The sequence below is a fragment of the Nycticebus coucang genome, chromosome 2 (assembly GCF_027406575.1).
Source record: "Nycticebus coucang isolate mNycCou1 chromosome 2, mNycCou1.pri, whole genome shotgun sequence".
NCBI classification, from domain to species: Eukaryota; Metazoa; Chordata; class Mammalia; order Primates; family Lorisidae; genus Nycticebus; species Nycticebus coucang.
The window spans coordinates 3,451,368-3,463,707 of NC_069781.1; the positions used below are offsets into that span (position 1 = coordinate 3,451,368).

General features: G+C 57.5%; 1 protein-coding gene across 2 annotated transcripts in view; it reads left to right on the forward strand.

Annotated features, from left to right (window-relative positions):
• Window positions 1–11,869, forward strand: part of RXRA (retinoid X receptor alpha) — a 99,828-nt gene extending 87,959 nt beyond the window's left edge. For both annotated transcript variants that reach the window (XM_053558692.1, XM_053558698.1), the window contains exons 7-10: window positions 2,582–2,714; window positions 4,519–4,610; window positions 6,303–6,408; window positions 7,893–11,869. In XM_053558692.1, the coding sequence (XP_053414667.1) occupies window positions 2,582–2,714; window positions 4,519–4,610; window positions 6,303–6,408; window positions 7,893–8,040 (479 nt within the window). In that variant the 3' untranslated portion in view covers window positions 8,041–11,869. The remainder of the gene's footprint in view (window positions 1–2,581; window positions 2,715–4,518; window positions 4,611–6,302; window positions 6,409–7,892) is intronic.
• Window positions 11,870–12,340: the final 471 nt, after the last annotated feature.

Genomic DNA, 12,340 nt, shown 5'->3' on the forward strand with positions numbered 1-12,340 from the left:
TCTGAAGTCTATACTAGGCCAGCAGCTGGAGCACACCTGGGGCAGCCGAGGGCTGAGTCTGGCTGGCAGGTACCAGCTAGCAGGGCTCTGTGTGCTCCTCCAGGGGCTGGGGTCTCAGGGTCTGTGGTGGGAGCGATGCAGGTGGGCTCAGACCCAGCCCTGGCCAGGGGGCAGAGAAGTTGGTGCTCCCCCTGGCACCCTATGTACAGGGCCCTCCTGCTGTGCCCCCTAGACCTGGGAGGGCCATTTCTGCCACACAACATCAGGAATTATTTCCTAGACTGGGGGCTCCCAGTTGTGAGAGCTGCAGGTCAGCCCAGCCTCATGGCCCAGGACCTCTGCCTCCCCGGGGAGTGTCCACCTATGGTTTTCTGTATTGCTGAGTCGGATGCCGCAGCCACAGACCCTGCACAGCATGAGAACGGGTGGTGGGCTCTGGCCGGGCTGGGAATAGGTGGGGGGCTCTGGGCGGGCTGAGAATGGGTGTTGGTGTCTGGCTGGGTTGAGAATGGTGCATTCAAGGTGGCAGCCCAGGACTGGCCCTTGTTTATCATGAGCTTGGAGCCTGCAGGGAGACCCTGTGTCCCCTCCTTTGTCCCCAAGGTCCTTGTCCTCAGGATGAACCATGCCTGAGCCATTGCCATGCCAGGAGGCCCGCGGGGTGCAGACAGTCACAGAACATGAACCCTGGAGGTCACCCCACGTGGGCTCCTCTCTTTGGGGGAGCAGGGTACCTTACAGGTATACAGAGCACGCGAGGAGAAGCAGCTGAGTGAGGATATCGAGGAGGAGGGACGGGGTGGGAGAGCTAGGACACAGTGGCCTGCGGAGGGTGCTGGGGGTATCCTCCCTGTCCCACCACAGGCCCCTGCCTGCCTCATGTGCTGTGGCGAGAGCTTTACCCGGGCTCACTTGTGCCTCCTGGCACCAGCTGTGTGCCAGGCCCGTGCTGTTCCCTGCCAGAGTCTCAGAGGCGAGCCCTACCCCAGTCCCAGCCCAGGCCTTAGGGTCTCTTGGGACAGTGGAAGGAAAGGTGGCCACTCGGGGAACCCCTGAGGCCTGTTGGATGAGGGGGAGACTGCAGAGGGACTCCAGAGGCTGGGACAGGTGAGGGAGGGCAAGTGGGTTTGGGGTCCCTGGCAAAGCTCTCGTCCTCTGTCTCCTGGGCCCCTGCCATTGGCCCCAGGAAGTCCGTCCACACCAGGCCTGGTGGGAGGGGGCAGAGGAAAGCCCCTCCCTAGAAGAGCTTTTGCTCTCCTTGTTGGGGTGTAAAATCCACCATCCCACAGCCACTGGGATGCTCCAGGCCACACCCTTCCCTCCCTGGGCCTCAGTTACCTAATGTCAGACTGAAGGCGTTTGGGGGGTGATGTGATGCTTAAAATGTTTCATGGACCTCTCCGTCAGAGAAAGTTGGGTGGAGCCAAGGGGACGCCGTTGTCCCTCAGCCAGCCTGTCACTCGAGCCTGTGGCTTGATAGCTAGGTGATATGTGGCAGTCCTTAGGCTCACCCACCCATGGAACCCCACCTGCCTTATTTCCCTGCTAATGGGAATGGGGACATGTTGGGGATACGTGGGTCCCCACAGAGACTTGGGGAGGTACCAGTTCTGCGTCTCCGTGATGGTTTCTAGCCTTGGTTTCTCTCTGGTCTCCTTCAGACCCTCCTGTGGTGCAGGTCATGTACCCCACGGCAGTGGGGTCTGGTCTTCGTGGCCTCCTTCTGGGGCCCTCTGATCGCCAAAGTGTGAAATGGGGAAGGGTTCTCATGAGGAGTACAAGGAACCATGTTTCTGAGAAGGGCATCTGGAAGGGTTGTTGCCTGTGGGGAAGCCGTGGTGAGTTGAAGTGACAGAGGGAGCAGGTGGTGGCACACTGGTGTCTCAGTTTCCCCTCTGTACAGCAGGGCTGATACCTACTTCTCAGATCACAGTGGGGATGAAGTGGGGGACTGTGTGCTGCTGCCTCAGGGCTCTGCCACGCATTCAGGGAGCATTGAAAATTATTGTTGTTATTGAAGATGAGTTGATGTTTCTGATTTACAGGAGTCAGTACAAAATCTGTGCATGTACACTTTTTTGTTTTGTTTTTCTTTCCCCTTTGAAGCCTGCTCTAGTCTGTCTCCTCTGGACGCTTAAGTTAAGAGTGTCAGGCCGCACTGTGGCTCTGGCATGCCTGGTTTCAGCTTACGCTTTACCATTTTGTGGCATTACATGGGCTCACACTGCTCTCTGGGACTTTGCTCCTGGGACCAGACTGGTGCAGTGGTTCTGTGGCCACCTCGGGGGGAATCCTCAGCAGCTCTCACCTGCTCATGGCACACACAGCTCAGGGAAACGTTTTGTGTGGGATGTCTCAGGGCCTTTACTGTGCCAGTGTGTGCTGAGAACAGAAGAGGCTGCATTCCCACACGCAGGTGCTCATGGCCTCTTCTCAGTGGAGCGCTTCCTGGGGTCAAGGTTCCATGGAGCCCAAAGGGCTGGGCCTGTGACTTGCTGCCTTTGAGGGTTGGACTAGGGATTGGGTGAAGGGCAGGGTGGGGCCTTGAGATGGTTGAGTGACCATGTGCCTCCTCCCCCAGGCTGGAACGAGCTGCTCATTGCCTCCTTCTCCCACCGGTCCATAGCCGTGAAGGATGGGATCCTGCTCGCCACCGGGCTGCACGTCCACAGGAACAGCGCCCACAGCGCGGGAGTGGGCGCCATCTTCGACAGGTGGGGGTGGGCCCTGGGAGGGCTCAGGCTACCACAGCTCATCTGCACGTCTGCCGCTCTTCAGGCCCTGAGGGTTACCGATCTGGGAAAGATAGAGCAGTACAAGAGAGAAGATGAAAACACCTTTATTGAGTCTAGCACCTGGGGATAATTCGTGACCACATTTTGGCTCATTTCTTTTCTTTCCTTTCTCTTCATAATCCTGTGCGTTTAGCTGTGGGAAGGAGAGCTATGCTTTTTGTTAAAAGTAGATTATGCTGTGGGTGCAGTTTTCTGAAAACATCGATTATCCAGCACATCACAGACTTCTGGGCGCTGGGACTGTGCCCTCACACCATGCCTGAGCAGGCTGTCTGGGCTCTGCTCTCACTCCTCCTGGTGGGGACTTGGCTGCACCTTGGCCACTTCTCAGGGGACACACTTGCAGGGCCACAGCCCGGGGCAGGGGGGTCTATTTCCATTTAAGAGGGTCCCCTGAAACACTGGGCCTGTTTGTGTCCACCAGGCGAGGTGGACAATAGCTGCTTTGTTTCTGGGGGGCTGGGGAGGGGCTGGGCAGGTTGAAGAGTGGTGAGGAATGAGGGAGGGGGAGGTGACAGGAGGGGCCTGGCTGAGCCCTAAGAGTGTGGGAGGGTGTGGGAGGCTGAGGCCGCCCATTAGCGTCCCCTGGGGAATAAATGTGTAAGGTGCATGGCCTGATAGGGTGGTCTGGATAGAGCCAATGAACAGGCCTTAAGGTCCTGAGGATGGCCCTGAAACTTGAGTTCCCTGCCGTGTACGTGGTATGAAAGGGTTTGTGGGCACGTACCGTGGCAGAGGGTATGTGCGAGGGTCTTTGCTGCAGGACTTCTCAGGGCCTTCAACAAACTACTGTCTAGGAGAGCTTTTGGGGCTGCAGGGTACAGTGTTATTGCCTACAGAAGCTTCTCTAGAAGGGACATGGCTTTGGGAAACAGCTCCAGCCATGTCCCTAGCTGACAGTTCTCCATCCAGCAGGCAGAGAGGTGATGGTGGTGGACATACACTCTATGGGGTCCCTGCGCTCTTGGCCGCCTCCCCTCCAGCCTCTCCTCAGGAGCGATCATAGCCCTCCCCAGGCTGCAGACCTCAGGGACTCCCCTTGGTCCACAGAGAAAGGCCCAGCTTCACCTGGGCCACTCCCTTTCCTCTCCCCAGGCCCCAGCCTCACCAACCACTTCTATTCCTCGAGAGGATTGTGAGGTCTGGGGGGCTGAGGGGCAGGCCAGGAATCCTAGATCGGGAGCTGCACTCCCATGCTGCAGATAGACCAGTGGTGTTCAGAATTCAGCCGCTGGGAGCATCAAGGTTGAGAATGTCTCAAGGGGCACCATGCAGGGGTCCCGCCTCCTATGAGGCTGTGAAGGTTGTTCCCCCACCAATGCCTGGTGACAGCAGCTCCTGCCTAGGGGAGGCTATGTCCTGGGAAGAACAGTGTCCCAGGGCAGCAAGAGAAGGCTGTGAGGTTGGGCTTGGCGTCTGCTTCTCAGCTGGGCACAAGAGATGGCGGTCCCACTGGGCACGCGAGGCGTTGGATCCCAGTCCCAGCTTACCTTGGCTGGCTGTCATGATCCCTCCTTGGTGTCTTAGGGTTCCAGAATGAAATCTCACAGGTGGATCCTTAAAGGAGAGGAGCTGGACAGGCCTGGCACGGGGGCTTGGTCTTGCCCATCTGCTGTCCTCCAGGCCCCCTGGGCTTCCCAGAGTCCTTTGGGTGTTCCTGGGGTGGGGCCTGGTTGGAGCATGGTGTGACGTGGGCCTTGGTGTCTGCCCTCTTCCTGCACAGGGTGCTGACAGAGCTCGTGTCCAAGATGCGGGACATGCAGATGGACAAGACGGAGCTGGGCTGTCTGCGTGCCATCGTCCTCTTCAACCCTGGTATGGCCTGGCCTAACTGCGTTGTGTGCCCAGACCAGGCCTCTGGTGGCTGCCGTGTGAGGCTGACTCCCACTGTCCACGAGCCTTGGTGTCTTTCTCCCGTAGTGGGAGCATGGCCACGTGCCTTCTCCTAACTGCAAGGGCCAGCTGGGGTGACACAGCCTGGATGCAGTAGGGCCGCGTTTGCCGTGAGGGCCTCAGGGGCAGAGCCTTCTGGGCTCTGCTGTCTCAGGCGCCACCGTCATGCACCAGAATCTTTGCTTCCAGGGGGGCTGCTATGTCTTGTGTTTCTGGTGCTGCAGCTTTGCAGCCCAGGCAGAACTCTGCAGGCCAGTGCTGGTGACGGATTAGGCCCACTGGGTGTCCTGGAGGTAGCCAGCCTTGTCCTCTGAACCTCAGGTTCAAGACCCCTATTGGTGAGGATTGAGTGGGCTGGGAGCACAGGCCAGGCCTCCTGGCCTCTGGTGAGGCACTTCTGTGGCCTCTGGTTTCTCTGTTTTAGAAGCCTCTGGGATGTTAGTTCATCTCCCCACAAGTAAGTGTTTACTCAGTGCCTGGTGTGCGAGGCCTCTGGGAGCAGCCAGGGCGGGGCTGTCCTCATGCAGCTTGGAGTTTAGGGGGAAATGCCCACTAGCAGTCATGGCCGTGTGATCCAGGGACACAGTGAGGTTCGGGGTATACAGGATGCTTCCTCGAGGAGGCAAAATCTAGAAAGTGGCCAAGGGGTCAGGCGTAGGCTGGCGGAGGTGTGACAGCCCCCAAGGGTGCAAGGGTGGCTCAGGCAGAGCTGTAGAAATCTACCTGTGTCTTTCTCTCAGGGCTGTGGGAACCCACCCCTGAGGGGTCCCTGGTGGAAATGCTCCCCACTGTGTGCAGGGGTAGGGCTGCTGTAGGGGGCTACCTGGGCAGAGACAAGGAGCCGGGAGCTCCTGTCAGAGCTCCCAGGCCTGCCCTTGCCCTGTGCTAGCCCCTGCTCTGAGGGACCAGGCTGGGGTGGCCATGAGCGTCATCTTGTGGGGAGAGCCTGTTCCCAGGGACGTTTCGTCACCCAGGTTTGTGCTTCCAGGCCATATTCCTGCCAACTCAGGAGGCTGAGTCATGCCACGGCCCAGCCGGTGGAATCTCCATCAGGTCCCATGTGACCTGACTGCTGTGGCAGGCTGGTGGGGAAGGGGGAAGCCTGGCACATTTCCAGGAGCTGGGGACCCCAGGCTACCGCTCACGCCCACTGGGCCACAGGTGCCTAGAGGTTTTGGTGGCTGCAGTCCCAAGCATCTCCGTCTGGACTGGCCCTGACCCCAGACTCCTGGGGCCTGAAATGAGCACTTGATGAGTTCTGGGCTTTGAAGATGGGCTTTGGGGCGTGGCCCTCTGGGGTGTGGGGTGGGTGTTTTGGGGAGAAGATTGGTCGCTTCTGTGATGGAGGGAAATATAAAAGCATCAGCTGTCTCATCCAGTTAGTGTGTTGGGGTGTAGGGTGAGCAGATTCCTCATACTCAACTGATGGGGAAACTGAGTCTGTAGAGGTCAAGTGACTGGTCCAAGATCATATGCCTGCAGGTGACAGAGCAGAGCACATGCCACCTGCTTTGTCAGGGTGGGGCGGGCGAAGGGGGCGGAGACCGCTCTGATGAGACTTCTGGCCTGGACTGCTAGTGTAAGGGTCTGACCTGCGTCCTCTTCTCTTGGCAGACTCCAAGGGGCTCTCGAACCCTGCTGAGGTAGAGGCGCTGAGGGAGAAGGTGTATGCGTCCTTGGAGGCCTACTGCAAACACAAGTACCCTGAACAGCCAGGCAGGTGAGCACCCCCGCCTCTGCCCTCAGATAGACCTGGGAGTTCTTGTCATAACCCACTTAAGGCCCTTTGTGTTGGGCCCTGAGCAGGTAGTGGGGGAGCCCACCATGCCCATGGATCATGGGACACATACCCTATACTCTTAGTCCCACTGCAAAGACTGCCTGGCACCAGGCACATGGCGGTGCCTGTGTTTGTTAAGTACATAGGTGAAGGCTGTGTTCCAGCTCCCACTGCCCCCACACAGGACCACTGGAGACTGGTAACATGGGCACATAGCAGGTGCGTTACGAGCATGCAGAGAATAGATGGCCGGACATCTGCACATAGTAGGTCCTTTATAAGTGTGTGCAGGCTAGATTGCTGGATGTTTGCACCTAATAGGTATTTCACAAGCGTGTGCAGAAGAGATGACCATGGACCGAGGGCTGAGATTGTTTCTCATTTCAAGTTCATGCTGCTGGGCACGTAGTAGGTGTCCAAGAGAGAAACATTTCTGGATGGTGAAATTCCAAGTCAGCTTTCCAGATCTGCCCCTTTTCCTGAAAGGGCCATTCCTTGGCTTCCTGATTTGCAAACCATGTTTTAGGGGAGTGGGGAGTGGGGGCTGAGCAGATAAGGGACACTTAGCCTCCCGCCTCTGGGTGTACACATGGTTAACTGTGTCCACACTGCCTGCTTCTGCTGTCATCTGGTTTGGTTTAAAGTGAAACTTCCCGGAGGACAGGACGGTGGGGTGGCAGGCTTCTTGTTTTTCCTGGCTTCTCGCCCTGGCCTGTCTCGCCAGCTCAGCAAAAACAGTTCGTTCCCTGGCCCAGCTCCAGCCTCTGGGCTGCGTTTTTGCCTTTAGAAGGAGGACTGTGAGGCCTCCAACCACAGGGCTTCCCCCTGAAATAAAAGACTTCATTAATAATTAACAGGGTCCTGTAGCCCCTGGAAGGCTCATGTGGAGAGATCCGGGCAGCACCCAGGGGGAGGTCTGGGGCATATGTGGACATCACAGAGGGGACACCTGGCCTTATCCCCACACCACACTGTAGTGGCAGCTGCTGCCGTGGACTTGGTGTAGCTAATCCCGGTACACCCCTGCCAGCCTCCAGACTTCTTTACTTTCCCTCGCCATCATTCACCACCCAGAAAATTCCCTGGGAGTAGGCAGGGCCCTGAGGAGCTCCCTCCCTCCAACCTGTGCCTCTGGCTCCAGCTCCAGCAGAGCTGTTTCTCTGGGACTAGTGGCCCTGATCTGGGGGGCACAGCCTTCTTGAGGTGCTGTGGGGAAGGGCTTGCTCTTACACGTCAATCCCCAGCCCAGGACTGGCTGAATGGCCACCCCCCTCCCCCATACACTTCTTACCTGTCCCAACGCTCACCTTGGCCCCCACCTGACCCAACTCTCACCAGGCCTAGCATCCACCTGGATCAACCCTCACCTGGCCCAGCCCCGCCTGGCCCAACCTCACCTGGTTCTTTCTTCTGCTCTCCGGCAGGTTTGCCAAGCTCCTGCTCCGTTTGCCTGCTCTGCGCTCCATTGGGCTCAAGTGCCTGGAACATCTCTTCTTCTTCAAGCTCATCGGGGACACACCCATTGACACCTTCCTCATGGAGATGCTGGAAGCCCCACACCAAATGACTTAGGCCCGCTGGCCCCTCTCCCACCCACCTGGTCTGGCCACCCTGCCTGGACACCAGCTGCTCTTCTCAGCCTGAGCCCTGTCCCTACCCTTCTCTGCCTGGCCTGCGTGGACCTGTGGGTGCAGCCTGTCACTGCTCTGACTGAGATAACGCTGTCACCCTCCTCATTCTATTACAACTTGTCTTTGGCTCAGTGCAGTGGCCTTCCTGGGGCAGCAGCCAAGAGTGTCAAGAACTGGTGTAAGGCCTGCCACTACCCTGGGGCTCCTCAGGCCTGGCCCGGGGCTGCAGGTGCTGGGCAGGGAGGCTTAGCTTCGGTCGCTGTTATCGTTGCTGGTCTTCAAACTCCCCGTGCAGCCCTCCTGTTGGGAGTGACCCATCTCTGTTCACTCTGATACTGGTGCCTGCCAGCCCAGGACAGCCCCTAGGGTCAGGAGGTGGGGACAGGTGGGGGCAGGCTGCTGTTTCATTGCAGAAGCACCCTCCACCCTGGGAAGAGGAGAGGGGACTCTTGGGGCCAATAGGCCTCCCTTTGCTCAGAGTGAAGGGGAGGAGCCTCTTTTTCCAAAGATGACTCTCGATTTCGCCCTCGAGCCAATGAGAACATGATCTGACCTCTGTGCTGAGCTTTGGGCCCACCTGACAGCTATAGGGACCAGATCACCCATGCGCCCACCTTGGTCTTCTCTGCCTTGTTCTGGTTTCAGATTCTCCCTCCATGTTCAACCTGGGATGATCAGACCTGGGTGCCCGGTGTCTCCCCTGCCCCCAGTCTCCTCTCTTGGTCTGCGAGGTGGGCCAAGCCTAGTCCTTGGTTCCTGGAGAGCTGGCCCTGTCTTGGGCAGGGTCAGGTGTGATGGCCTCAGTCACCTTGTTGGAAGCACATGGGCTCTGTGACATGCCATCCGGAAGCCCTGCAGGGGTGGGAGGGTGGAGGCTGTGGGTTGGCTTCCCTCCGAGGAGGCAGCAGGAATGGACTAGTGGACGTTTGAACCATGCAGGTGGGGGAGATGCCGTGTGGATCCCTGCTCGGGCCCCCTCTCCAGCTGGCTGGTTATGTCTAGAAGACTCTCGGAATTTGAGAACCACTGGGTCCTGTGTCCTTGGGCCCGGGGCTACAGGCCCTTTCGGGACCCCCGGCCCAGTGTTCTCTGTGGACAGTGTTGTTCACCCAGAGCCTTATTTGGGAAGCTCATCTCATGCTCTGGTTGAGGGTGGCGGGCTGGGGCCTCCCTGGTTGAGCCCCTTCCAGCCCAGCACCCGTGCTGCACGCTCTGCGTGGGGCTTTCATGGTGCAGGGGCGCTCTCAGGTTGAACTAGCCTCTTTTGCACTGGAAGGCCTCCCTTTGGCTTGAGTACTTCTCATGCTCACGTCTTAGGCCCATGGACCTTTGCCAGTAGCAGGTGCCTGAATGAGGGAGGGGCGGTGGGGTGGAGGGGCTTTGAGGTGGGGGGGGGTCTTGTCTTCCCAGCAGCAGTCCTGGAGCAGAGGGAGTGGGCTGTCTTTTTCTAAACTCTCTTGCCTCATCTGGAGCAGAGAAGTGGGAGTGCCCTTGGCAGGGGTTTCCTCAGTGGAGAGATGGCAGGTGGGAGAGGGAGGTTCCCAGGGGGAAACTCAGGGTGGGGGAAGGGGAAGGAAGTGTCCATTCTTTGCTTCCTGTATTACCCAGCCAGAGCTGAGCTGAGGCACCTGGGCAGAAGCTGTCAGAGATTCTAGAAACATCTTCTCTCCACCCCTGCCTTTCAACGTTGTGGCTTTCAGGAGCCATCCTCTGTCTCATCTGCCTGAGGCAGAGGTGATGCGCAGGCAAGCCTCATACCTGTGCCAGGGCTCTGGCCAGCTGGCCCTCCCCACAGACTCTACCAGAAAGTCTCAGCAGCCTTTGTGTGATGGTGACAGGACACAGGCAGCCTGGAGTCCTCTGTGGGAAGGCCAGAGACGGTCCACACTCAACGCATGGTGCCTTCTGCAGCCAACACACCTTCATTCACCTAGGCCCCTGCCAGGGCCCTCACAGTCCATGGGGCCCAAAAGGGAATGTGGGTGGCTCCAGAGGAGAAAGTCCAGGAGGACAGAGCCCTCTGTTGCAAGGGTCAGATCCTTTTGGGGGAACTTTGTCATTCCCAGCCCTGGCTGTTTGTCTGTAAAGCACTGAGGCCCCCAGGCCACCACCCCTAAACCAGAGCCCCGGACCCTCTGGTGCACGCAGCCTTACCCACCACCCCACAGTCTGGTCAGCTGTCTGTGAGCTTCCCGCCCACTCAAGGGTCTTGTCATCGTTATAGCACATACAGTGCTGTCCTTAGAGGTGACGTGGGGAAATGGCACATTACCAGTAGAGAGGTAGAGTTTTTATTTAACCAGACCTTTAGTAGTATTACCAATCTGGTTCAATTAAGGTGATTTTTTTTTGGTAATTATTATTATTATTATTTTGGTGGGACAATCTTTAATTTTCTAAAGATAGCACTAACATCAGCTTATTAGCCACCGTGCCCGTCCCCACCTCAGCCTGACCGGATGATGTGGCTGCCACTTCCTGGGCCCCTGGGGCACATTCCTTGGCTGGTCACCTCCCTTCTTTGAGGTCCAGGTGGGGCTCCTGTGGCCAAGGAGTGAAGATACTTCAAAGCCAGGCTCCTGCTTGACCCAGTCCGGCATCTCTGGGAAGCTGGCCTGCTAGGGACGCTCCACCTGCAGAGGGCTTGTGTCAGCTACCACCCTCCTCACCCTGGAAGCATGCGGTCTCCGGGGCAGCATTGCCCCACATCCCTGGTTTTCCAAGTCACAGCGTTCCCCAAGGATTCCAGGTTGGTGGCTTGGTGGCAAAGTGGTAGAGGTGACCTCCGGGCTCCCTCCCTGCAGGGTGCCCTGTGGGGTCCTGCCGGAACATGTGGCCAGTGGGTCATCAGCTGATGTTATCCCCATCATGGAATTGGGGCACGTGTGACCTAGTGCCCATCCCACACAGGTGTGTCGTGTAAACGTGTATGTGCTGTACAGAGCCGCGTGTGGAGAGAGCCGCACACTGTCGCACTCAGGAGGTGCGAAGTGGTTACCAATGTTTTGTGTTTATTTTTAATCAAGACTTTTCCCTTGTTTTCCTATAAATTTGCTTCATGTAAGCAAGTGCATAAGGACCCCTCCTTTGGTGAAATCAGGTTCAGATGAATATCTCAAGGCAAGGAGGTGCATCTATTTTAAGATGCTTTGGAGCAGACAGCTCCCACCGCTCCCACCTAGCAAAGGCCTTAGCGGGGACGCGTAGCTAATACTTTAGAGAGGACGACAGATCCACAAAGAGTAAAGAGAAGAGAAAATGTCTAAAGCATCGGGAAAGGTTAAAAAAAATCTATTTTTGTACAAATGTAATTTTATCCTTCATGTATACTTGGGTATGGTGGGGGGAGGGCTGGGGCGTGTTTGTTTCTGCTTCTAGAGATGGAGGCGAAGCTTCCTCAGCGAGACGCAGGGACGTGGGGACTGTGAGGAGAGGTTCTCGCGGGGAGTCGAGGCTTTGTGTGAAAACGCTGCCCCCGTGGGTAGTTCTTCCTTTGGGGCAGGAGGGTGGGCCTGAGGCTATCAAGGGTTTCCTTCCCCTTTCGAGTAATGTTAAAACCTCGCTCTGTTCCGTCCCCATTACCGGCCGGCCTTCCTGCGACTGTTTGTGAAATTGCTTCCCTGCATAATTGTTCTCTGCAACATCACGGCACAGATGCCAGGGTTTGGCGAACAATGGTGTTGGAATTGTGGAAAAGAAACAGTGAGAAAAACGTGAGAGGAGAAACAAAATACGAGCGTTTAAAAATACATCGCCATTTAGTTCTCGTTTGTTCTGTGTGGGGGTTTTCTTGTTTGGAGAGGGAGGGCCTGTGGTCACTCTACACCCCCAGCCTTCTGGCTGGCCCCAGTGCAGGGAGACCTCAGACTTGGGGTTCCTGTGCCCATCTTGGACCACACTCCACAGGTTCCATGTCTGTCCCTGAAGCTCCCCCAGGTGGCCTTGGGGGCTGGAGTTCACCCGAGGCCTCTGGAGTGAGCCTCCCTCAGCATTCCTGGGTGCTTGCAAAGCCCATGTGTTGCTGCCTGCCCTGCCCCCACCCAGGCTCTGTGTCCATACTGGCCCGAGTGGGCAGTAGGTGCACCCAGAGGGTCAGAGAGTAAACGATTCCACCTGACTGCCTGATTAATAGGTTGCTGGCACCATCTGTACCATTTCCTGTGGTCACACCATCTGTCTACGTGCTGTCTAGAGGTGGGCTGCCTCTGGCCTGCACTTGGAGGTGCTGCCCCAAACCCTCT